Raw genomic sequence first — 24,276 nt, 5'->3', positions numbered from 1 at the left:
GAGGAGACGGAGAGGTTGTTGAGTTTTCTATATAATTCTGTGTACAGTTCTATTTAGTAAGGTCTTAAACCTTGAACACTGTAAAGAGTCTTGAGATGACGTCTGTTGTATTTTGTCACTATATAAATAAAATATAATTGAATTAAACTGGATTTAAAAATAGTTATTACCTCAAACCATGAATTAAAACAAGACACTGTGCATGTTTTTACTAGACAGTAATGAGATAGTTTACTTATTGTCTTTAATATGTTTCAAACACAGAAAGTCTTTTTGCAGATTTGTCACATTTTCATCGTGTTCATTTCCTTCTTTAAACCACTTCATTCAGTTGTTTATCATCTTTCTTTCCTTCCTGTGATTAATCTCCTGCAGTTAAAACTTTTCGTGTTATCGATGGTAAAACAGGTCGATCTGAATTATAATCAGACCAGAAATACTTCAGATACTTCATGTTTATCTCTTAATAAACTGAGCTCCCACTCTTTTCTATAAATTATTTATCACTTTGAACGACATGATGCTGGTTCTGTACGTCAGATGGAAAAGTCTGATTTAAAACACACAGTACTGTATCTGGGGGTTAGACAGTCTAATTAAAGTGTTTATCAAACCTTTATTGTATTTATAGAAACATTTAGTCCAGCAGACGCCTTCAAACCATCACATTTGTCAAATCCACATTGAGTGGATGTTCATTTCTCCTCCTACCTTCTCTGTAGCTCTGTGAGCGGCTCATCGTGCTCAGTGATGTCAGTCGATGAGGACACAAAAACATTTATTTATTCTCACACATTTCACAGATTCTAATAAAATAAAAACTATTTGTACAGAAGAAAATGGAGAAACATCAAATCCTATTTAAAACTCACCTTTAACTTTCCTCCACTGTTGTTTTCGATGTGCAGCTTCAACGTCTGTCACTCTAACTCTGAGTGAACGACAGTTTCAGACACTTCAACATTCACAGTTTAGTGGTTTAACAAAAAAACTCAGACTCAGCGATACTGTAGAAAGATAAGGAGACTCTACTTCCCCCAAATAAGACTTTTTATATTTGAATTCTTCTTTAACTGCAACTTTAATTTAGATAAAACAGTCACAAACCAGATGCTGATGCTTTTCATTTAGCTTTAAACACAAATGTTTTATGTTTAACAATAAAATTTAAATACAGAGCAGATGTGGACGTGCTGCCACCTCCTCTCTCATGTTTGTCTCTTTTTCTAAAATTTAGTTTTATTTTTTAAATCTTTGGTTCCAAACTTATTTTAACTGTCAAAACATCTAACAAATCACACAGACTGTTTTTATTTATTTGTTTAACTTGAAATTAGAAATTTACAACAAAACAAATGAGACAGTTTAAGGTTGAACGTGGTTTATTAAACATCATAAAGGTAACTTAGGCTGTAAGAACAGACTCTACAGTTGTGTGAGTGTGAATAAAGAAGTAAACATGATATTAATAAAAAACATTAAATTCAAAGTTTTATTTAAATTCAGATTTCAAGTTTAGAAAATGCCCCCTTAGTTTCCTTTAATGATCGTTTTGAGTCTTACAGCAATGAAGTTTATTCCCTTTGGATAAATGTTTGAATTATGTTAAACTACATTTGAGAAGTTCCCAAGTTTCCTCCAAAATTCTGTTTTCTTGTTCTGTTAGGTGTTTATTTCTTTCTTTATTTGTAGTTTTGTGTCTTGTTTGCTTTGATTGTGGGAAAACTGGAAGTAATTTACTAAAAGTGGTGGTTCTTTAACTTCTTTCCTGAAGTGTCGTTTTTACAGAACAAACTGGGTTCACTTTTTCTTATATAAACTAAAATGAAATATAAACTAACTTCAAACAATCCGAGACCGATGTGGCTGCAGATTATGGAGCCACGTGCTGCAGTTGACTGTAAGACCTCAGGGCATCATGGGAAATGTCTGGTTCTCATCTTATGTAAGATCTGATTAGTTCAGGTGTTGGATCAACAACAGGAAGTTTTATATGCTGCGCATTCAATAATAGACACACAGTCATTGGACGACATTTATTCTCGTCCAGAGCTGCATTCATTTTTCGCCAATATGTTGTTTTGATGATGGGAGAGTCGGTCCACTGCACAAATTCTTCGCCAGAACATCCTAATGATTCTCAATAGGATTAAGGTCTGGACTCTATTGTGGTCTATCCATGTGTGAAAAAACTGTGTCCTGCTTCCTGAAACCAGTCTTTTATAATTTGATCCCGATGATTCCTGGTATTGTCATCTTAGAATATGCTTGTGTCATCAGAGAAGAAGAAATCCACTGATGTAATAATCTGGTCATTCAGTATATTCAGGTCGTCAGCTGACCTCATTCTTTGGACACATAACGTTGCTGAACCTAAACCTGACCAACTCCAGCAGCCCCAGATCATAGCACTGCCCCCACAGGCTTGTACAGTACACACTGGTCATGATGGGTGCATCACTTCCCCTGCCTCTTATCTTACCCTAATGCTCCCATCATTCTGTAACAGGGTAAATCTGGACTCTTCAGACCACATGACCTCGATCCATTGCTCCAACGTCCAATACTTAGCAAATTGAAGACTTTTTTTCTGAATAGCCTCACTGAAAACAGTTTTCTGTCGCCTTGGCATCTAGACTGCTGCATAGGCGAGGGACAAATGAATGAGTATGGCCAATCAATTCAATTCAATTTTATTTGTAGAGCGCTTTTTACAATTGACATTGTCACAAAGCAGCTTTACACAACCAAACAACAGTACATGAACAGTGAATGTGTATGAATCATGAAATCAGATTGCACCAGAATCACCAAATGACTACAGCTAACAAATTAAATGATGAACTGTGTCCACCAGACGACGCCTGTTTTTTCTACATGTATGTGATACTTGGAACTCATATTTAATGTTTCTTTCCTGTTTTCAGGACTTTTAAATTAACAACAGTGTAGAGTCATCTGTCATTTTACCACCAAGTGACCATCCGTCTATTAGACTTTATAGTTTTCAGTGGAAAAAGAAACTTCTGTCAGAATCAAGATGGAGAGAATACTTTACTTATCAAAATCTGATTTTAAATTTAAAAAACGCCACCTTCTGGTCATTTATGATTATTTTCGTTTTCAGTAATGAACTTTATCCACTTTGGAGAAATGTTTGAATTATATTAAGCTCCTAAGTGTCCTTGTAGAATTTAGTTTTCTTGTTTTTGTAAAATCTATTAGATGTTTGTTTTTTTAAATATCCGTTTGTAGTTTTGTGTGTTGTTTGTTGTTAAGTTAGATCTAATAAACTACACCAATTGTGTTTATAAAGGATCATTGGTATCCAAACATTTATCAGAAACTCAGTTTTTAACGTCTTGAAGTTGTAAATTGATAATAAAAACAACAAATGAGAAAGTTTAAACAGAGTTTATTACCCAATATAAAGAAAACCCAGGCTGTTGTGGCTCACATTTATTAATCAATAACAAACGGGTTAATTCAGTGTTTGTTCTCAGCATCAGTCATTTATTACATGACAAAAATCCCCCAATTAATAAATTACATATTAAAGTTAAATTAGGTTTTTATTGTTATTTAATTATTTTAATAGAGACACCTGTCCATCGGCAATAACAATCCCCGGTAACCCGGACCAATTAGGGTCGCACCACTATTTGTGGCTCATTGTTTTTATTTGCATCGCACTATTTGCAGTTTTTAAACGAATTGACCTCCAGCTTCCCTGAGCTGAACTTCAACAAGTCCAAGTACAGGTCCAGACTTACTGATGATCATCTTCAAACCACACTGAGGGTCTCAGCTGCTTCCTCCCTCAAGACAAATGTGGCTCAATTATGGGAGAGGAAGCGCTGCCAGGTCTGTAGCAGCAAAGAGTAGACAAGAGAAGAACAGCTGATGTTCTTCAATGTTCAATTCATGTTCAGAAGAAGGTTAAAGGTTAAAGAACTGTTAATACAGACATTTGAATCTGTATACAGCAGATATAGAAGATTGAAGAAACCACATATAATCACCGACTAGAGAAATCGAATTATTATTATTATTATTTTGTGTATTTATTACTGATTTATTTTCTTATTACTTTTTAATGTGTTTATTTATTTTTCATGTTATTTTATATTAAAAAATAAAAATAAATAGATTTGAGAAGATAATAATTTTTTTTAAAAAGCTTTTCTTGTGGAAAACCTGACGCGGCCCAGCCTCAACCCGACTCTGCTTCCCGCGGCCCCCAGAGAAATTGAGTTTGAGACCCCTGTTTTAATTTGAAGAATGACGTAAGTAAAATATTTGACACTTGTTCAGAACAAATTATGGTTCATTAAAAAAAACAGAAATGTGTTGTGGAAACTTGAAGCATCCAGGTAACAAACACTAAGAACAGACTCTTCATCGTTTCCATGTTATTTGTAATTTTAAAATAAAGAATAAGAAGTAGCATAAATTTTGCCAACATGCCATACTTAAAACTGAGAATTAAAACATGTCTGTGGAGTTTTTGCCCTTTAATATTTTTAGTTTTACCAACAGTATCTTTGCTCCACATTCTGACTCAAGTTGAACTGGATTTCAGACTCGTGTGACTCGTCCAGTTTCAGCTGATTTCTCACAAATACTTTTATACGACCATTGGCAGGGTATATCAAACCAACACTTCAGGTCATCAACTCCTGATTTCTTTCCCATCACCACACAGTCCTCTCCTTCAGGGACGTTTTCTCCATTAATTCCTGGCCAGTTGTCCGGCTGGGTGTCGTTCCAAAACAAAAAACTAAGAAATGTTGAACAGAAAAGACTTCATCAGTAAAATTGATGACTTCATGTTGGACAAAACATTTTTCCACAAGAATCAAACCTTGTGTTCAGTGGTGAGTCGTCCACCCACAACCATTTGTCTTCTTCCTGTGAGTCTGTGAGTCCGATCCAGAACGCGTCATAATCATCGTTCATCTTTTCTCTCAGTCTGCGCACCAGGAAGAACTGAACAGGAAGAGTTGATGAAACTGACTGTGTGAGACTTTTCTGTGCTGAGATGATAAAATGTTCAGATGTGAGAACATGAAGCTGCTGCAGTGTTTTCTACCTGCTCCTCTCTGCTGTCTATCTTCACCAGATCTCCTCCTCCATGTCTACAATCATCTCTGCTCTGGTTCCAGGTTGATTTACTGGTGGAGAAATAATAACACTTTCCTCCATGTAGCTCCCAGTCTTCTTTACACTTTGGACATGTGTCATCTTTAAGAAGATTAGAGTAAAGATTACAGTTATCTAAAAGATTATTTAGCAGAAAATTTACACTTAAGAAGTTAAAGTTTATTAGTTTTAACTGAGCAGTTGATACAGAGAAAATTAAGTTTCTCTTTCATTGATTCAAGATAAAACCTCCAGTCTCACAGCTCTCAGTTATCACTCTGTAGTAAATCAGCCTGTACAAAATAAATAAATCACTGACTGTATCTGTCATCTATCACTGTCTTTTTAGCATCAGAGGACACAGAAGTGAAAACAAAAATGCATAACTACTAACCGTGGTTACTGGTTTAGTTTCACAGAGTTTCTCTGTTAATAAAAGAGGATTCATTAAGTTTGTCTGATTTTATTTTCTGAACAGTAACTAAAGTCTTCAGATCTCTGACTTCCTGTAGCTGCTGCATCGTGTTCAAAGTCAACTCAACAGCACCGTCCTACCTGAACTCCCTCATCCTGGTCTACAACCCTCACTGTGCTCTGCAAGTGAACAAAGTCTTGTGGTCCCATTATCTCAAATGATCCCAGTTTAAACTCTTCATATCTTTGGTTCCTCGATGATGAAACGACCTCCTCACCTCTGCACACTGAGCTGCATCACTCTCAACTTTCAAAAACTTGCTGAAAACTCTTCCACAACCTTCTCTGCACTTAAATCTAGCAATAAAATCCCAAAACAAAACTATCTTGCACTTTGTCTTTTATGAAAGAGAAAAAGAATAAAGAAGATTTTATTGTGACAGTTTCAAACCTGAGAGATTTTTCTTCAGAGCTTCATTTTCATCCTTCAGAGTTTGGAGATTGTCTGAAACAACATTAAAGTTATTGATACTGAAAAATACACAAATGTGACAATAATCTTTAACACTTCAATCAAATAAGCTGATCAGAAAAAATAAAGAGAGATTGTTGGAAAATAAATGACTGTAGAGGGTTACAATAAAAAATGTGTCTCATGTTAAAGTGACCTGGTGACTGTGAGACTTAAAAACTGAACCTCTGGACAGTTTCAAACTTTTAACCTGTCAGATTTTTCCTCAGAGCTTCATTTTCATCCTTCAGAGTTTTCTTGGTGTTGAAATATTCAAAAGCTGATTAAAAAAGAAAGACGTCATTAAAGTTATTTATAATAAACACTGATAAACGTCTGTGTTAAAGATGAATCATAGTGATGATACTTTTAATATAAACTCCACTAGATGAAGGTTTTGATGATAAAACATGAATAAAAGTGTAGAAACTCACAGAGACGGTAAATAACAATAAGAGCAGCTGCCAGCAGAGCACTGAGAACCAGCAGGGCCACTCTCTCTGCTGTGACCTTTGACCTTCTGTCAGGAGCTTCACCTGTTGAACATTTAGAGGAGACGGAGAGGTTGTTGTGTTTCTATATAATTCTGTGTACAGTTCTATTTAGTAAGGTCTTAAACCTTGAACACTGTAAAGAGTCTTGAGATGACGTCTGTTGTGATTTGTCAACAATACAAATAAAATATAATTGAATTAAACTGGATTTAAAAATTCATCTCATTTCATTAACTCAACAAACATGTTTTCATCGTGTTCATTTCCTCCTTTAAACCACTTCATTCAGTTGTTTATCATCTTTCTTTCCTTCCTGTGATTAATCTCCTGCAGTTAAAACTTTTCGTGTTATCGATGGTAAAACTGGTCGATCTGAATTATAACCAGACCAGAAATACTTCAGATACTTCATGTTTATCTCTTAATAAACTGAGCTCCCACTCTTTTCTATAAATTATTTATCACTTTGAACGACATGATGCTGGTTCTGTACGTCAGATGGAGAAGTCTGATTTAAAACACACAGTACTGTATCTGGGGGTTAGACAGTCTAATTAAAGTCTTTATCAAACTTTATTGTATTTATGGAAACATTTAGACCAGCAGACGCCTTCAAACCATCACATTTGTCAAATCCACATTGAGTGGATGTTCATTTCTCCTCCTACCTTCTCTGTAGCTCTGTGAGCGGCTCATCGTGCTCAGTGATGTCAGTCGATGAGGAAACAAAAACATTTATTTATTCTCACACATTTCACAGATTCTAATAAAATAAAAACTATTTGTACAGATGAAAATGGAGAAACATCAAATCCTATTTAAAACTCACCTTTAACTTTCCTCCACTGTTGTTTTCAATGTGCAGCTTCAACGTCTGTCACATTAACTCTGAGTGAACGACAGTTTTAGACACTTCAACATTCACAGTTTAGTGGTTTAACAAAAAAACTCAGACTCAGCGATACTGTAGAAAGATAAGGAGACTCTATATCCCCGAGATCAGATATTTGAATTCTTCTTTAAGTGCAACTTTAATTTAGATTATACGGTCACAAACCAGATGCTGATGTTTTTTATTTAGTTTGAAACACAAATGTTTCATATTTAACAATAAAATTTAAATACAGAGCAGATGTGGACGTGCTGCCACCTCCTTTCTCATGTTTGTCTCTTATTTTAAAGTTTACTTTTATTTTTTAAATCTTTGGGTCCAAACTTATTTTAACTGTCACAATATCGAACAAATCACACAGACAGTTTTTATTTATTTATTTAACTTGAAGTTAGAAATTTACAGAAACAGAACAAATGAGACAGTTTAAGGTTGAACGTGGTTTATTAAACATCATAAAGGTAACTTAGGCTGTAAGAACAGACTCTACAGTTGTGTGAGTGTGAATAAAGAAGTAAACATGATATTAATAAAAAACATTAAATTCAAAGTTTTATTTAAATTCAGATTTTAAGTTTAGAAAATGCCCCCTTAGTTTCCTTTAATGATAGTTTTGACTCTTACAGCTGTAGTAGAAAATTTTCCTCTTCCTCTATATATTGCTCAATCTTAGTAGACTTCAAGGAAGGACTCAGTGTGATGAACCATCTCAGTTTAATGCGTACATGCCGGCATGGAGAAAACACCACAATCATGTATGTCTTCTGCTCCACCTCTCTCTAACCCTCATACTTATACTTCTCAGGGCCACCTCCAGATAACATTCCTAAGGCACTAAGTATATGTGAACCATAAGGAAGACATAAATTTCTTCTGCATATAGGCTGAATGTTTATACCATAAATTCCCACTACAAGTCTGTTTTTTCACTCATGACCTTGTAACCCAGAACTCCTCTCCTACCCCTGTCCTATCTATGAACCCTTGTCCTGTCTAGTATCTCCTATCATCTTTCATACTGAAGTTGCTCTTTTTCTCCTACACAACAATGAAGTTTATTTCCTTTGGATAAGGGTTTGAATTATATTAAACTATATTTGAGTAGTTCCCAAGTTTCCTCCAAAATTCTGTTTTCTTGTTCTGTTAGGTGTTTATTTCTTTCTTTATTTGCAGTTCTGTGTGTTGTTTGCTTTGCTTGCAGAAAATCTGGAAGTCATTTACTAAAAGTGGTGGTTCTTTAACTTCTTTACTGAAGTGTCGTTTTTACAGAACAAACTGGGTTCACTTTTTCTTATATAAACTAAAATGAAATATAAACTAACTTCAAACAATCCGAGACCGATGTGGCTGCAGATTATGGAGCCACGTGCTGCAGTTGACTGTAAGACCTCAGGGCATCATGGGAAATGTCTGGTTCTCATCTTATCTAAGATCTGATTAGTTCAGGTGTTGGATCAACAACAGGAAGTTTAATACACTGCCTGTTCAAAAATAGAGCCACACACTCTAGTATTTCATTGCATAATCTTTCGTTTTGATTACATCATTCAGTCATCGTGGCATCGTTTCAATAAGATTCTGAAATGTCACAACATTTATTTTCGTCCAGAGATGCATTCATTTTTCGCCAATATCTTGTTTTGATGATGGGAGAGTCGGACCACTGTCTTCGCCAGCACATCCTAATGATTCTCAATAGGATTAAGGTCTGGACTCTATTGTGGTCTATCCATGTGTGAAAAAACTGTGTCCTGCTTCCTGAAACCATTCTTTTATAATTTGAGCCCGATGATTCCTGGTATTGTCATCTTAGAATATGCTTGTGTCATCAGAGAAGAAGAAATCCACTGATGTAATAACCTGGTCATTCAGTATATTCAGGTCGTCAGCTGACCTCATTCTTTGGACACATAACGTTGGTGAACCTAGACCTGATCAACTGCAGCAGCCCCAGATCATAGCACTGCCCCCACAGGCTTGTACAGTACACACTGGTCATGATGGGTGCATCACTTCCTCTGGCTCTCTTCTTACCCTGATACTCCCATCATTCTGTAACAGGGTAAATCTGGATGCGTCAGACCACATGACCTCCATCCATTGCTCCAGAGTGCAATACTTAGCAAATTGAAGACTTTTTTTCTAAATAGCCTCACTGAAAAACTGTTTTTTGTGGCCTTGGCATCTAAACTGCTGCATAGTCGAGGGACAAATGAATGAGGAAGGCCAATCACCAAATGACTACGGCTAACAAATTAAATGATGAACTGTGTTCACCAGACGGCGCCTTTTCTACTTATGTGTGATATTTGGAACTCATATTTAATGTTTCTTTCCTGTTTTCAGGACTTTTAAAATAACAACATTGTAGAGTCATCTGTCATTTTACCACCAAGTGACCATCAGTCTCTTAGACTTTATAGTTTTCAGTGGAAAAAGAGACTTCTGTCAGAATCAAGATTTAGAGAAGACTCTAGTTGTTAAAATCAGATTTTAAGTATAAAAAACGCCACCTTCTGGTCATTTATGATTATTTTCGTTTTCAGTACTGGAGTTAATCTACTTTGGATAAATGTTTGAAATATATTAAGTTCCTAAGTGTCCTTGTAGAATTTAGTTTTCTTGTTTTTTTTAATATCTATTTGTAGTTTTGTGTGTTGTTTGTTTCTACAGCAGGAACAAATCCATGGAAACTTTTCACATCCTGCATCACAGTCTATTCATTTACTGTATTTAAGTGTTGTTATATAGAACATTTATTTTAACAACATGATAATTGAAGTAGTTAAGTTAGATCTAATAAACTACACCAGTTGTGTTTATTAAGGATCATTGGTATCCAAACATGTTTCAGACACAGTTTTTAATGTCTTGAAGTTGTAAATTGAGAAAACAACAAATGAGACAGTTTAAACAGAATTTATTACCCAATATAAAGAAAAACCAGGCTGTTGTAGCTCACATTTATTAATCAATTACAAACTGGTTAATTCAGTGTTTGTTCTCAGCATCAGTCATTTATTGAATGACAAAAATTCCTCAATTAATAAATTACATTTTAAAGTTAAATTCGTTTTTTATTGTTATTTAATAATTTTAATGTGAAAAATGACGTAAGTAAAATATTTGACACTAGTTTAGAACAAATTATGGTTCATTAAAAAAAACAGAAATGTGTTGTGGAAACTTGAAGCATCCAGGTAACAAACACTGAGAACAGACATCATGGACATCATGTCCATGTTATTTGTAATTTTAAAATAAAGAATAAGAAGTAGCCTAAATTTTGACAACATGCCATACTTAAAACTGAGAATTAAAACATGTCTGTGGAGTTTTTGCCCTTTAATATTTTCAGTTTTACCAACAGTATCTTTGCTCCACATTCTGACTCAAGTTGAACTGGATTTCAGACTCGTGTGACTCGTCCAGTTTCAGCTGATTTCTCACAAATACATTTCTGAGGATCTTTACAGGATCTATCAAACCAACACTTGAGGTCAACAGCTCCTCCTTTCTTCCCCATCTCTTCAACATTCACAGTTTAGTGGTTTCACAAAAAAACTCAGACTCAGCGATACTGTAGAAAGATAAGGAGACTCTACTTCCCCAAAATAAGACTTTTTATATTTGAATTCTTCTTTAACTGCAACTTTAATTTAGATAAAACAGTCACAAACCAGATGCTGATGCTTTTTATTTAGTTTGAAACACAAATGTTTTATGTTTAACAATAAAATTTAAATACAGAGCAGATGTGGACGTGCTGCCACCTCCTTTCTCATGTTTTTCTAAAAATTTGTTTTATTTTTTAAATCTTTGGGTCCAAACTTATTTTAACTTTCACTATATCGAACAAATCACACAGACAGTTTTTATTCAGGATCAGATGTATCCAGATGTTTTTCAGGGAACTTGAAGTTAGAAATTTACAACAACAGAACAAATGAGACAGTTTACGGTTGAACGTGGTTTATTAAACATCATAAAGGTAACTTAGGCTGTAAGAACAGACTCTACAGTTGTGTGAGTGTGAATAAAGAAGTAAACGTGATATTAATACAAAACATTGAATTCAAAGTTTTATTTAAACTTAAAACATATCTGGTTGGTATCTTTATTGATTGTGAGCTCTTATTCTATTTTCCATCAGTTTTACCAACAGTATCTTTGCTCCACATTCTGACTCAAGTTGAACTGGATTTCAGACTCGTCTAGTTTCAGCTGATTTCTCACAAATACTTTTGTAAGGTATTTTGCAGGATACATCAAACCAACACTTCAGGTCATCAGCTCCTGATTTCCTTCCCATAACCACACAGTCCTCTCCTTCACGGACTTCAACATTACTTCCTTGCCCGTTGCTCGGCTCGGTGTCGTTCCAAAACAAAAAACTAAGAAATGTTGAACAGAAAAGAATTTATCAGTAAAATTGATGACTTGATGTTGGACATTGACAAAACATTTTTCCACAACAATCAAACCTTGTGTTCAGTGGTGAGTCGTCCACCCACAACCATTTGTCTTCTTCCTTTGAGTCTGTGAGTCCGATCCAGAACTTGTCATAAACATAGTCCATCTTCTTTCTCAGTCTGAGCTCCAGGAACGACTGAACAGGAAGAGTTGATGAAACTGACTGTGTGAGACTTTTCTGGGCTGAGATGATAAAATGTTCAGATGTGAGAACATGAAGCTGCTGCAGTGTTTTCTACCTGCTCCTCTCTGCTGTCTATCTTCACCAGATCTCCTCCTCCACGTCTACAATCATCTCTGCTCTGGTACCAGGATGAATCCCTGGTGGAGAAATAATAACACTTTCCTCCATGTAGCTCCCAGCCTTCTTCACACTTTGGACATGTGTGAACTTTAAGAAGATTAGAGTAAAGATTACAGTTATCCAAAAGAATATTTAATTTGGAAACAGCAGAAAATTTCCAGTTAAGAAGTTAAAGTTTATTAGTTTTAACTGAGCAGTTGATACAGAGAAAATGAAGTTTCTCTTTTATTGATTCAAGATAAAACCTCCAGTCTCACAGCTCTCAGTTATCACTCTGTAGTAAATCAGCTTGTACAAAATAAATAAATCACTGACTGTATCTGTCATCTATCACTGTCTTTTTAGCATCAGAGGACACAGAAGTGAAAACAAAAATGCATAACTACTAACCGTGGTTACTGGTTTAGTTTCACAGAGTTTCTCTGTTAATAAAAGAGGATTCATTAAGTTTGTCTGATTTTATTTTCTGAACAGTAACTAAAATCTTCAGATCTCTGACTTCCTGTAGCTGCTGCATCGTGTTCAAAGTCAACTCAACAGCACCGACCTACCTGAACTCCCTCATCCTGGTCTAGAACCCTCACTGTGCTCTGCAAGTGAACAAAGTCTTGTGGTCCCATTATCTCAAATGATCCCAGTTTAAACTCTTCATTTCTGTGGTTCCTCGATGGTGAAACGACCTCCTCACCTCTGCACACTGAGCTGCATCACTCTCAACTTTCAAATAATTGATGAAAACTCTTCCACAACCTTCTCTGCACTTAAATCTAGCAATAAAATGCCAAAACAAAAAAATCTTACACTTTGTCTTTTATGAAAGAAGATTTTATTGTGACAGTTTCAAACCTGAGAGATTTTTCTTCAGAGCTTCATTTTCATCCTTCAGAGTTTGGAGATTGTCTGAAACAACATTAAAGTTATTGATACTGAAAAAAACACAAATGTGACAATAATCTTTAACACTTCAATCAAATGAGCTGATCAGAAAAAATAAAGAGAGATTGTTGGAAAATAAATGACTGTAGAGGGTTACAATAAAAAATGTGTCTCATGTTAAAGTGACCTGGTGACTGTGAGACTTAAAAACTGAACCTCTGGACAGTTTCAAACTTTTAACCTGTGAGATTTTTCCTCAGAGCTTCATTTTCATCCTTCAGAGTTTTCTTGGTGTTGAAATATTCAAAAGCTGATTAAAAAAGAAAGACGTCATTAAAGTTATTGATAATAAACACTGATAAACGTCTGTGTTAAAGATGAATCATAGTGATGATACTTTTAATATAAACTCCACTAGATGAAGGTTTTGATGATAAAACATGAATAAAAGTGTAGAAACTCACAGAGACGGTAAATAACAATAAGAGCAGCTGCCAGCAGAGCACTGAGAACCAGCAGGGCCACTCTCTCTGCTGTGACCTTTGACCTTCTGTCAGGAGCTTCACCTGTTGAACATTTAGAGGAGACGGAGAGGTTGTTGAGTTTTCTTTATAATTCTGTGTACAGTTCTATTTAGTAAGGTCTTAAACCTTGAACACTGTAAAGAGTCTTGAGATGACGTCTGTTGTATTTTGTCACTATATAAATAAAATATAATTGAATTAAACTGGATTTAAAAATAGTTATTACCTCAAACCATGAATTAAAACAAGACACTGTGCATGTTTTTACTAGACAGTAATGAGATAGTTTACTTATTGTCTTTAATATGTTTTAAACACAGACAGTCTTTTTGCAGATTTGTCACATTTTCATCGTGTTCATTTCCTTCTTTAAACCACTTCATTCAGTTGTTTATCATCTTTCTTTCCTTCCTGTGATTAATCTCCTGCAGTTAAAACTTTTCGTGTTATCGATGGTAAAACAGGTCGATCTGAATTATAACCAGCCCAGAAATACTTCAGATACTTCATGTTTAACTCTGAATAAACTGAGCTCCCACTCTTTTCTATAAATTATTTATCACTTTGAACGTCATGATGGTGGTTCTGTACGTCAGATGGAGAAGTCTGATTTAAAACACACAGTACTGTATCTGGGGGTTAGACAGTCTAATTAAAGTGTTTATCAAACCTTTATTGTATTTATGGAAACATTTAGACCAGCAGACGCCTTCAAACCATCACATTTGTCAAATCCACATTGAGTGGATGTTCATTTCTCCTCCTACCTTCTCTGTAGCTCTGTGAGCGGCTCATCGTGCTCAGTGATGTCAGTCGATGAGGAAACAAAAACATTTATTTATTCTCACACATTTCACAGATTCTAATAAAATCAAAACTATTTGTACAGATGAAAATGGAGAAACATCAAATCCTATTTAAAACTCACCTTTAACTTTCCTCCACTGTTGTTTTCGATGTGCAGCTTCAACGTCTGTCACTCTAACTCTGAGTGACGACAGTTTCAGACACTTCAACATTCACAGTTTAGTGGTTTAACGAAAAAACTCAGACTCAGCGATACTGTAGAAAGATAAGGAGACTCTACTTCCCCAAAATAAGACTTTTTATATTTGAATTCTTCTTTAAGTGCAACTTTAATTTAGATAAAACAGTCACACACCAGATGCTGATGTTTTGTATTTAGTTTAAAACACAAATGTTTTATGTTTAACAATAAAATTTAAATACAGAGCAGATGTGGACGTGCTGCCACCTCCTCTCTCATGTTTGTCTCTTTTTCTCAAGTTTAGTTGTATTTTTTAAACTTATTTTAACTGTCAAAACATCTAACAAATCACACAGACTGTTTTTATTTATTTATTTAACTTGAAGTTAGAAATTTACAACAAAACAAATGAAACAGTTTAAGGTTGAACGTGGTTTATTAAACATCATAAAGGTAACTTAGGCTTTAAGAACAGACTCTACAGTTGTGTGAGTGTGAATAAAGAAGTAAACGTGATATTAATACAAAACTAACTAAAATGAAATATAAACTAACTTCAAACAATCCGAGACCGATGTGGCTTCAGATTTTGGAGCAACGTGCAGCAGTTGACTGTAAGACCTCAGGGCATCATGGGAAATGTCTGGTTCTCATCTTATCTAAGATCTGATTAGTTCAGGTCTTGGATCAACAACAGGAAATTTTATATGCTGCGCATTCAAAAATAGACACACAGTCATCGTGACATCGTTTCAATAAGATTCTGAAATGTCACAACATTTATTCTCGTCCAGAGCTGCATTCATTTTTTGCCAATATCTTGTTTTGATGATGGGAGAGTCGGACCACTGTCTTCGCCAGCACATCCTAATGATTCTCAATAGGATTAAGGTCTGGACTCTATTGTGGTCTATCCATGTGTGAAATAACTATGTCCTGCTTCCTGAAACCAGTCTTTTACAATTTGAGCCCGATGATTCCTGGTATTGTCATCTTATAATATGCTTGTGTCATCAGAGAAGAAGAAATCCACTGATGTAATAAACTGGTCCTTCAGTATATTCAGGTCGTCAGCTGACCTCATTCTTTGGACACATAACGTTGCTGAACCTAAACCTGACCAACTGCAGCAGCCCCAGATCATAGCACTGCCCCCACAGGCTTGTACTGTACACACTGGTCATGATGGGTGCATCACTTCCCCTGCCTCTTATCTTACCCTGATGCTCCCATCATTCTGTAACAGGGGAAATCTGGATGCTTCAGACCACATGACCTCCATCCATTGCTCCAGAGTGCAATACTTAGCAAATTGAAGACTTTTTTTCTGAATAGCCTCACTGAAAAACTGTTTTCTGTGGCCTTGGCATCTAGACTGCTGCATAGGCGAAGGACAAATGAATGAGTATGGCCAATCAATTCAATTCAATTTTATTTGTAGAGCGCTTTTTACAATTGACATTGTCACAAAGCAGCTTTACACAACCAAAGAACAGTACATGAACAGTGAATGTGTATGAATCATGAAATCAGATTGCACCAGAATCACCAAATGACTACAGCTAACAAATTAAATGATGGACTGTGTCCACCAGACGACGCCTGTTTTTTCTACATATATGTGATACTTGGAACTCATATTTAATGTTTCTTTCCTGTTTTCAGGACTTTTAAATTAACAACAGTGTAGAGTCATCTGTCATTTTACCACCAAGTGACCATCCGTCTATTAGACTTTATAGTTTTCAGTGGAAAAAGAAACTTCTGTCAGAATCAAGATGGAGAGAATACTTTACTTATCAAAATCTGATTTTAAATTTAAAAAACGCCACCTTCTGGTCATTTATGATTATTTTCGTTTTCAGTAATGAACTTTATCCACTTTGGAGAAATGTTTGAATTATATTAAGCTCCTAAGTGTCCTTGTAGAATTTAGTTTTCTTGTTTTTGTAAAATCTATTAGATGTTTGTTTTTTTAAATATCCGTTTGTAGTTTTGTGTGTTGTTTGTTGTTAAGTTAGATCTAATAAACTACACCAATTGTGTTTATAAAGGATCATTGGTATCCAAACATTTATCAGAAATTCAGTTTTTAACGTCTTGAAGTTGTAAATTGATAATAAAAACAACAAATGAGACAGTTTAAACAGAGTTTATTACCCAATATAAAGAAAACCCAGGCTGTTGTGGCTCACATTTATTAATCAATAACAAACGGGTTAATTCAGTGTTTGTTCTCAGCATCAGTCATTTATTACATGACAAAAATCCCCCAATTAATAAATTACATATTAAAGTTAAATTAGGTTTTTATTGTTATTTAATTATTTTAATAGAGACACCTGTCCATCGGCAATAACAATCCCCGGTAACCCGGACCAATTAGGGTCGCACCACTATTTGTGGCTCATTGTTTTTATTTGCATCGCACTATTTGCAGTTTTTAAACGAATTGACCTCCAGCTTCCCTGAGCTGAACTTCAACAAGTCCAAGTACAGGTCCAGACTTACTGATGATCATCTTCAAACCACACTGAGGGTCTCAGCTGCTTCCTCCCTCAAGACAAATGTGGCTCAATTATGGGAGAAGAAGAGCTGCCAGGTCTGTAGCAGCAAAGAGTAGACAAGAGAAGAAGAGCTGATGTTCTTCAATGTTCAATTCATGTTCAGAAGAAGGTTAAAGGTTAAAGAACTGTTAATACAGACATTTGAATCTGTATAAGGCAGATATAGAAGACTGAAGAAACCACATATAATCACCGACTAGAGAAATCTAATTATTATTATTATTTGTATTTATTACTGATTTATTTTCTTATTACTTTTTAATGTGTTTATTTATTTTTCATGTTATTTTATATTAAAAAATAAAAATAAATAGATTTGAGAAGATAATAATTTTTTTTAAAAAGCTTTTCTTGTGGAAAACCTGACGCGGCCCAGCCTCAACCCGACTCTGCTTCCCGCGGCCCCCAGAGAAATTGAGTTTGAGACCCCTGTTTTAATTTGAAGAATGACGTAAGTAAAATATTTGACACTTGTTCAGAACAAATTATGGTTCATTAAAAAAAACAGAAATGTGTTGTGGAAATTTGAAGCATCCAGGTAACAAACACTAAGAACAGACTCTTCATCGTGTCCATGTTATTTGTAATTTTAAAATAAAGAATAAGAAGTAGCCTAAATTTTGCCAACATGCCATACTTAAAACTGAGAATTAAAACATGTCTGTGGAGGTTTTGCCCTTTAATATTTTTAGTTTTACCAACAGTATCTTTGCTCCACATTCTGACTCAAGTTGAACTGGATTTCAGACTCGTGTGACTCGTCCAGTTTCAGCTGATTTCTCACAAATACTTTTGTATGGATCTTTACAGAATACATCAAACCAACACTTCAGGTCATCAACTCCTGATTTCTTTCCCATCACCACACAGTCGTCTCCTTCAGGGAGGTTTTCTCCATTAATTCCTGGCCAGTTGTCCGGCTGGGTGTCGTTCCAAAACAAAAAACTAAGAAATGTTGAACAGAAAAAACTTCATCAGTAAAATTCATGACTTCATGTTGGACAAAACATTTTTCCACAAGAATCAAACCTTGTGTTCAGTGGTGAGTCGTCCACCCACAACCATTTGTCTTCTTCCTGTGAGTCTGTGAGTCCGATCCAGAACGTGTCATAATCATCGTTCATCTTTTCTCTCACTCTGAGCTCCAGGAACGACTGAACAGGAAGAGTTGATGAAACTGACTGTGTGAGACTTTTCTGTGCTGAGATGATAAAATGTTCAGATTTGAGAACGTGAAGCTGCTGCAGTGTTTTCTACCTGCTCCTCTCTGCTGTCTATCTTCACCAGATCTCCTCCTCCATGTCTACAATCATCTCTGCTCTGGTTCCAGGTTGATTCCCTGGTGGAGAAATAATAACACTTTTCTCCATGTAGCTCCCAGTCTTCTTCACACTTTGGACATGTGTCATCTTTAAGAAGATTAGAGTAAAGATTACAGTTATCTAAAAGATTATTTAATTTGGAAACAGCAGAAATTTTCCAGTTAAGAAGTTAAAGTTTATTAGTTTTAACTGAGCAGTTGAGACAGAGAAAATGAAGTTTCTCTTTTATTGATTCAAGATAAAACCTCCAGTCTCACAGCTCTCAGTTATCACTCTGTAGTAAATCAGCTTGTACAAAATGAATAAATCACTGACTGTATCTGTCATCTATCACTGTCTTTTTAGCATCAGAGGACACAGAAGTGAAAACAAAAATCCATAACTACTAACCGTGGTTACTGGTTTAGTTTCACAGAGTTTCTCTGTTAATAAAAGAGGATTCATTAAGTTTATCTGATTTTATTTTCTGAACAGTAACTAAAGTCTTCAGATCTCTGACTTCCTGTAGCTGCTGCATCGTGTTCAAAGTCAACTCAACAGCACCGTCCTACCTGAACTCCCTCATCCTGGTCTAGAACCCTCACTGTGCTCTGCAAGTGAACAAAGTCTTGTGGTCCCATTATCTCAAATGATCCCAGTTTAAACTCTTCATTTCTGTGGTTCCTCGATGGTGAAACAACCTCCTCACCTCTGCACACTGAGCTGCATCACTCTCAACTTTCAAAAACTTGCTGAAAACTCTTCCACAACCTTCTCTGCACTTAAATCTAGCAATAAAATCCCAAAACAAAACTATCTTGCACTTTGTCTTTTATGAAAGAGAAAAAGAATAAAGAAGATTTTATTGTGACAGTTTCAAACCTGAGAGATTTTTCTTCAGAGCTTCATTTTCATCCTTCAGAATTTGGAGATTGTCTGAAACGACATTAAAGTTATTGATACTGAAAAAAAAACACAAATGTGACAATAATCTTTAACACTTCAATCAAATGAGCTGATCAGAAAAAATAAAGAGAGATTGTTGGAAAATAAATGACTGTAGAGGGTTACAATAAAAAATGTGTCTCATGTTAAAGTGACCTGGTGACTGTGAGACTTAAAAACTGAACCTCTGGACAGTTTCAAACTTTTAACCTGAGAGATTTTTCCTCAGAGCTTCATTTTCATCCTTCAGAGTTTTCTTGGTGTTGAAATATTCAAAAGCTGATTAAAAAAGAAAGACGTCATTAAAGTTATTTATAATAAACACTGATAAACGTCTGTGTTAAAGATGAATCATAGTGATGATACTTTTAATATAAACTCCACTAGATGAAGGTTTTGATGATAAAACATGAATAAAAGTGTAGAAACTCACAGAGACGGTAAATAACAATAAGAGCAGCTGCCAGCAGAGCACTGAGAACCAGCAGGGCCACTCTCTCTGATGTGACCTTTGACCTTCTGTCAGGAGCTTCACCTGTTGAACATTTAGAGGAGACGGAGAGGTTGTTGAGTTTTCTATATAATTCTGTGTACAGTTCTATTTAGTAAGGTCTTAAACCTTGAACACTGTAAAGAGTCTTGAGATGACGTCTGTTGTGATTTGTCAACAATACAAATAAAATATAATTGAATTAAACTGGATTTAAAAATTCATCTCATTTCATTAACTCAACAAACATGTTTTCATCGTGTTCATTTCCTCCTTTAAACCACTTCATTCAGTTGTTTATCATCTTTCTTTCCTTCCTGTGATTAATCTCCTGCAGTTAAAATCTTTCGTGTTATCGATGGTAAAACAGGTCGATCTGAATTATAACCAGACCAGAAATACTTCAGATACTTCATGTTTATCTCTTAATAAACTGAGCTCCCACTCTTTTCTATAAATTATTTATCACTTTGAACGACATGATGCTGGTTCTGTACGTCAGATGGAGAAGTCTGATTTAAAACACACAGTACTGTATCTGGGGGTTAGACAGTCTAATTAAAGTCTTTATCAAACCTTTATTGTATTTATGGAAACATTTAAACCAGCAGACGCCTTCAAACCATCACATTTGTCAAATCCACATTGAGTGGATGTTCATTTCTCCTCCTACCTTCTCTGTAGCTCTGTGAGCGGCTCATCGTGCTCAGTGATGTCAGTCGATGAGGAAACAAAAACATTTATTTATTCTCACACATTTCACAGATTCTAATTAAATCAAAACTATTTGTACAGATGAAAATGGAGAAACATCAAATCCTATTTAAAACTCACCTTTAACTTTCCTCCACTGTTGTTTTCGATGTGCAGCTTCAACGTCTGTCACTCTAACTCTGAGTGAACGACAGTTTTAGACACTTCAACATTCACAGTTTAGTGGTTTAACAAAAAAACTCAGACTCAGCGATACTGTAGAAAGATAAGGAGACTCTACTTCCCCGAGATCAGATATTTGAATTCTTCTTTAAGTGCAACTTTAATTTAGATTATACGGTCACAAACCAGATGCTGATGTTTTTTATTTAGTTTGAAACACAAATGTTTCATATTTAACAATAAAATTTAAATACAGAGCATATGTGGACGTGCTGCCACCTCCTTTCTCATGTTTGTCTCTTATTTTAAAGTTTACTTTTATTTTTTAAATCTTTGGGTCCAAACTTATTTTAACTGTCACAATATCGAACAAATCACACAGACAGTTTTTATTTATTTATTTAACTTGAAGTTAGAAATTTACAGAAACAGAACAAATGAGACAGTTTAAGGTTGAACGTGGTTTATTAAACATCATAAAGGTAACTTAGGCTGTAAGAACAGACTCTACAGTTGTGTGAGTGTGAATAAAGAAGTAAACATGATATTAATAAAAAACATTAAATTCAAAGTTTTATTTAAATTCAGATTTTAAGTTTAGAAAATGCCCCCTTAGTTTCCTTTAATGATAGTTTTGACTCTTACAGCAATGGAGTTTATTCCCTTTGGATAAAGGTTTGAATTATATTAAACTATATTTGAGTAGTTCCCAAGTTTCCTCCAAAATTCTGTTTTCTTGTTCTGTTAGGTGTTTATTTCTTTCTTTATTTGCAGTTCTGTGTCTTGTTTGCTTTGCTTGCAGAAAAACTGGAAGTCATTTACTAAAAGTGGTGGTTCTTTAACTTCTTTACTGAAGTGTCGTTTTTACAGAACAAACTGGGTTCACTTTTTCTTATATAAACTAAAATGAAATATAAACTAACTTCAAACAATCCGAGACCGATGTGGCTGCAGATTATGGAGCCACGTGCTGCAGTTGACTGTAAGACCTCAGGGCATCATGGGAAATGTCTGGTTCTCATCTTATCTAAGATCTGATTAGTTCAGGTGTTGGATCAACAACAGGAAGTTTAATACACTGCCTGTTCAAAAATAGAGCCACACACTCTAGTATTTCATTGCATAATCTTTCGTTTTGATTACATCATTCAGTCATCGTGGCATCGTTTCAATAAGATTCTGAAATGTCACAACATTTATTTTCGTCCAGAGATGCATTCATTTTTCGCCAATATCTTGTTTTGATGATGGGAGAGTCGGACCACTGTCTTCGCCAGCACATCCTAATGATTCTCAATAGGATTAAGGTCTGGACTCTATTGTGGTCTATCCATGTGTGAAAAAACTGTGTCCTGCTTCCTGAAACCAGTCTTTTATAATTTGAGCCCGATGATTCCTGGTATTGTCATCTTAGAATATGCTTGTGTCATCAGAGAAGAAGAAATCCACTGATATAATAATCTGGTCCTTCAGTATATTCAGGTCGTCAGCTGACCTCATTCTTTGGACACATAACGTTGGTGAACCTAGACCTGATCAACTGCAGCAGCCCCAGATCATAGCACTGCCCCCACAGGCTTGTACTGTACACACTGGTCATGATGGGTGCATCACTTCCTCTGGCTCTCTTCTTACCCTGATACTCCCATCATTCTGTAACAGGGTAAATCTGGATGCGTCAGACCACATGACCTCCATCCATTGCTCCAGAGTCCAATACTTAGCAAATTGAAGACTTTTTTTTCTAAATAGCCTCACTGAAAAACTGTTTTTTGTGGCCTTGGCATCTAAACTGCTGCATAGTCGAGGGACAAATGAATGAGGAAGGCCAATCACCAAATGACTACGGCTAACAAATTAAATGATGAACTGTGTCCACCAGACGACGCCTTTTCTACTTATGTGTGATATTTGGAACTCATATTTAATGTTTCTTTCCTGTTTTCAGGACTTTTAAAATAACAACATTGTAGAGTCATCTGTCATTTTACCACCAAGTGACCATCAGTCTCTTAGACTTTATAGTTTTCAGTGGAAAAAGAAACTTCTGTCAGAATCAAGATTTAGAGAAGACTCTAGTTGTTAAAATCAGATTTTAAGTATAAAAAACGCCACCTTCTGGTCATTTATGATTATTTTCGTTTTCAGTACTGGAGTTAATCTACTTTGGATAAATGTTTGAAATATATTAAGTTCCTAAGTGTCCTTGTAGAATTTAGTTTTCTTGTTTTTTTTAATATCTATTTGTAGTTTTGTGTGTTGTTTGTTTCTACAGCAGGAACAAATCCATGGAAACTTTTCACATCCTGCATCACAGTCTATTCATTTACTGTATTTAAGTGTTGTTATATAGAACATTTATTTTAACAACATGATAATTGAAGTAGTTAAGTTAGATCTAATAAACTACACCAGTTGTGTTTATTAAGGATCATTGGTATCCAAACATGTTTCAGAAACTCAGTTTTTAATGTCTTGAAGTTGTAAATTGAGAAAACAACAAATGAGACAGTTTAAACAGAATTTATTACCCAATATAAAGAAAAACCAGGCTGTTGTAGCTCACATTTATTAATCAATTACAAACTGGTTAATTCAGTGTTTGTTCTCAGCATCAGTCATTTGTTACATGACAAAAATTCCTCAATTAATAAATTACATTTTAAAGTTAAATTCGTTTTTTATTGTTATTTAATAATTTTAATGTGAAAAATGACGTAAGTAAAATATTTGACACTAGTTTAGAACAAATTATGGTTCATTAAAAAAAACAGAAATATGTTGTGGAAACTTGAAGCATCCAGGTAACAAACACTGAGAACAGACATCATGGACATCATGTCCATGTTATTTGTAATTTTAAAATAAAGAATAAGAAGTAGCCTAAATTTTGAAAACATACCATACTTAAAACTGAGAATTAAAACATGTCTGTGGAGTTTTTGCCCTTTAATATTTTCAGTTTTACCAACAGTATCTTTGCTCCACATTCTGACTCAAGTTGAACTGGATTTCAGACTCGTGTGACTCGTCCAGTTTCAGCTGATTTCTCACAAATACATTTCTGAGGATCTTTACAGGATCTATCAAACCAACACTTGAGGTCAACAGCTCCTCCTTTCTTTCCCATCTCTTCAACATTCACAGTTTAGTGGTTTCACAAAAAAACTCAGACTCAGCGATACTGTAGAAAGATAAGGAGACTCTACTTCCCCAAAATAAGACTTTTTATATTTAAATTCTTCTTTAACTGCAACTTTAATTTAGATAAAACAGTCACAAACCAGATGCTGATGCTTTTTATTTAGTTTGAAACACAAATGTTTTATGTTTAACAATAAAATTTAAATACAGAGCAGATGTGGACGTGCTGCCACCTCCTCTCTCATGTTTTTCTAAAAATTTGTTTTATTTTTTAAATCTTTGGGTCCAAACTTATTTTAACTTTCACTATATCGAACAAATCACACAGACAGTTT

The 24,276-nt window shown here is 35.1% G+C and overlaps 1 protein-coding gene across 2 annotated transcripts in view; it reads right to left on the bottom strand.

Moving 5' to 3' along the window:
- LOC113154117 (hepatic lectin-like) overlaps nt 1-20,645 on the bottom strand; it is a 59,041-nt gene extending 38,396 nt beyond the window's left edge. For both annotated transcript variants that reach the window (XM_033326247.1, XM_026348122.1), the window contains exons 1-2: nt 20,595-20,645; nt 19,865-19,966 (exon numbers count right to left, since the gene is read on the bottom strand). In XM_033326247.1, the coding sequence (XP_033182138.1) occupies nt 19,865-19,966; nt 20,595-20,622 (130 nt within the window). In that variant the 5' untranslated portion in view covers nt 20,623-20,645. The remainder of the gene's footprint in view (nt 1-19,864; nt 19,967-20,594) is intronic.
- Nucleotides 20,646-24,276: the final 3,631 nt, after the last annotated feature.

Source organism: Anabas testudineus, chromosome 11 (assembly GCF_900324465.2).
Source record: "Anabas testudineus chromosome 11, fAnaTes1.2, whole genome shotgun sequence".
Lineage (NCBI taxonomy): Eukaryota > Metazoa > Chordata > Actinopteri > Anabantiformes > Anabantidae > Anabas > Anabas testudineus.
This window is presented reverse-complemented; position numbering and strand designations above follow the sequence as displayed.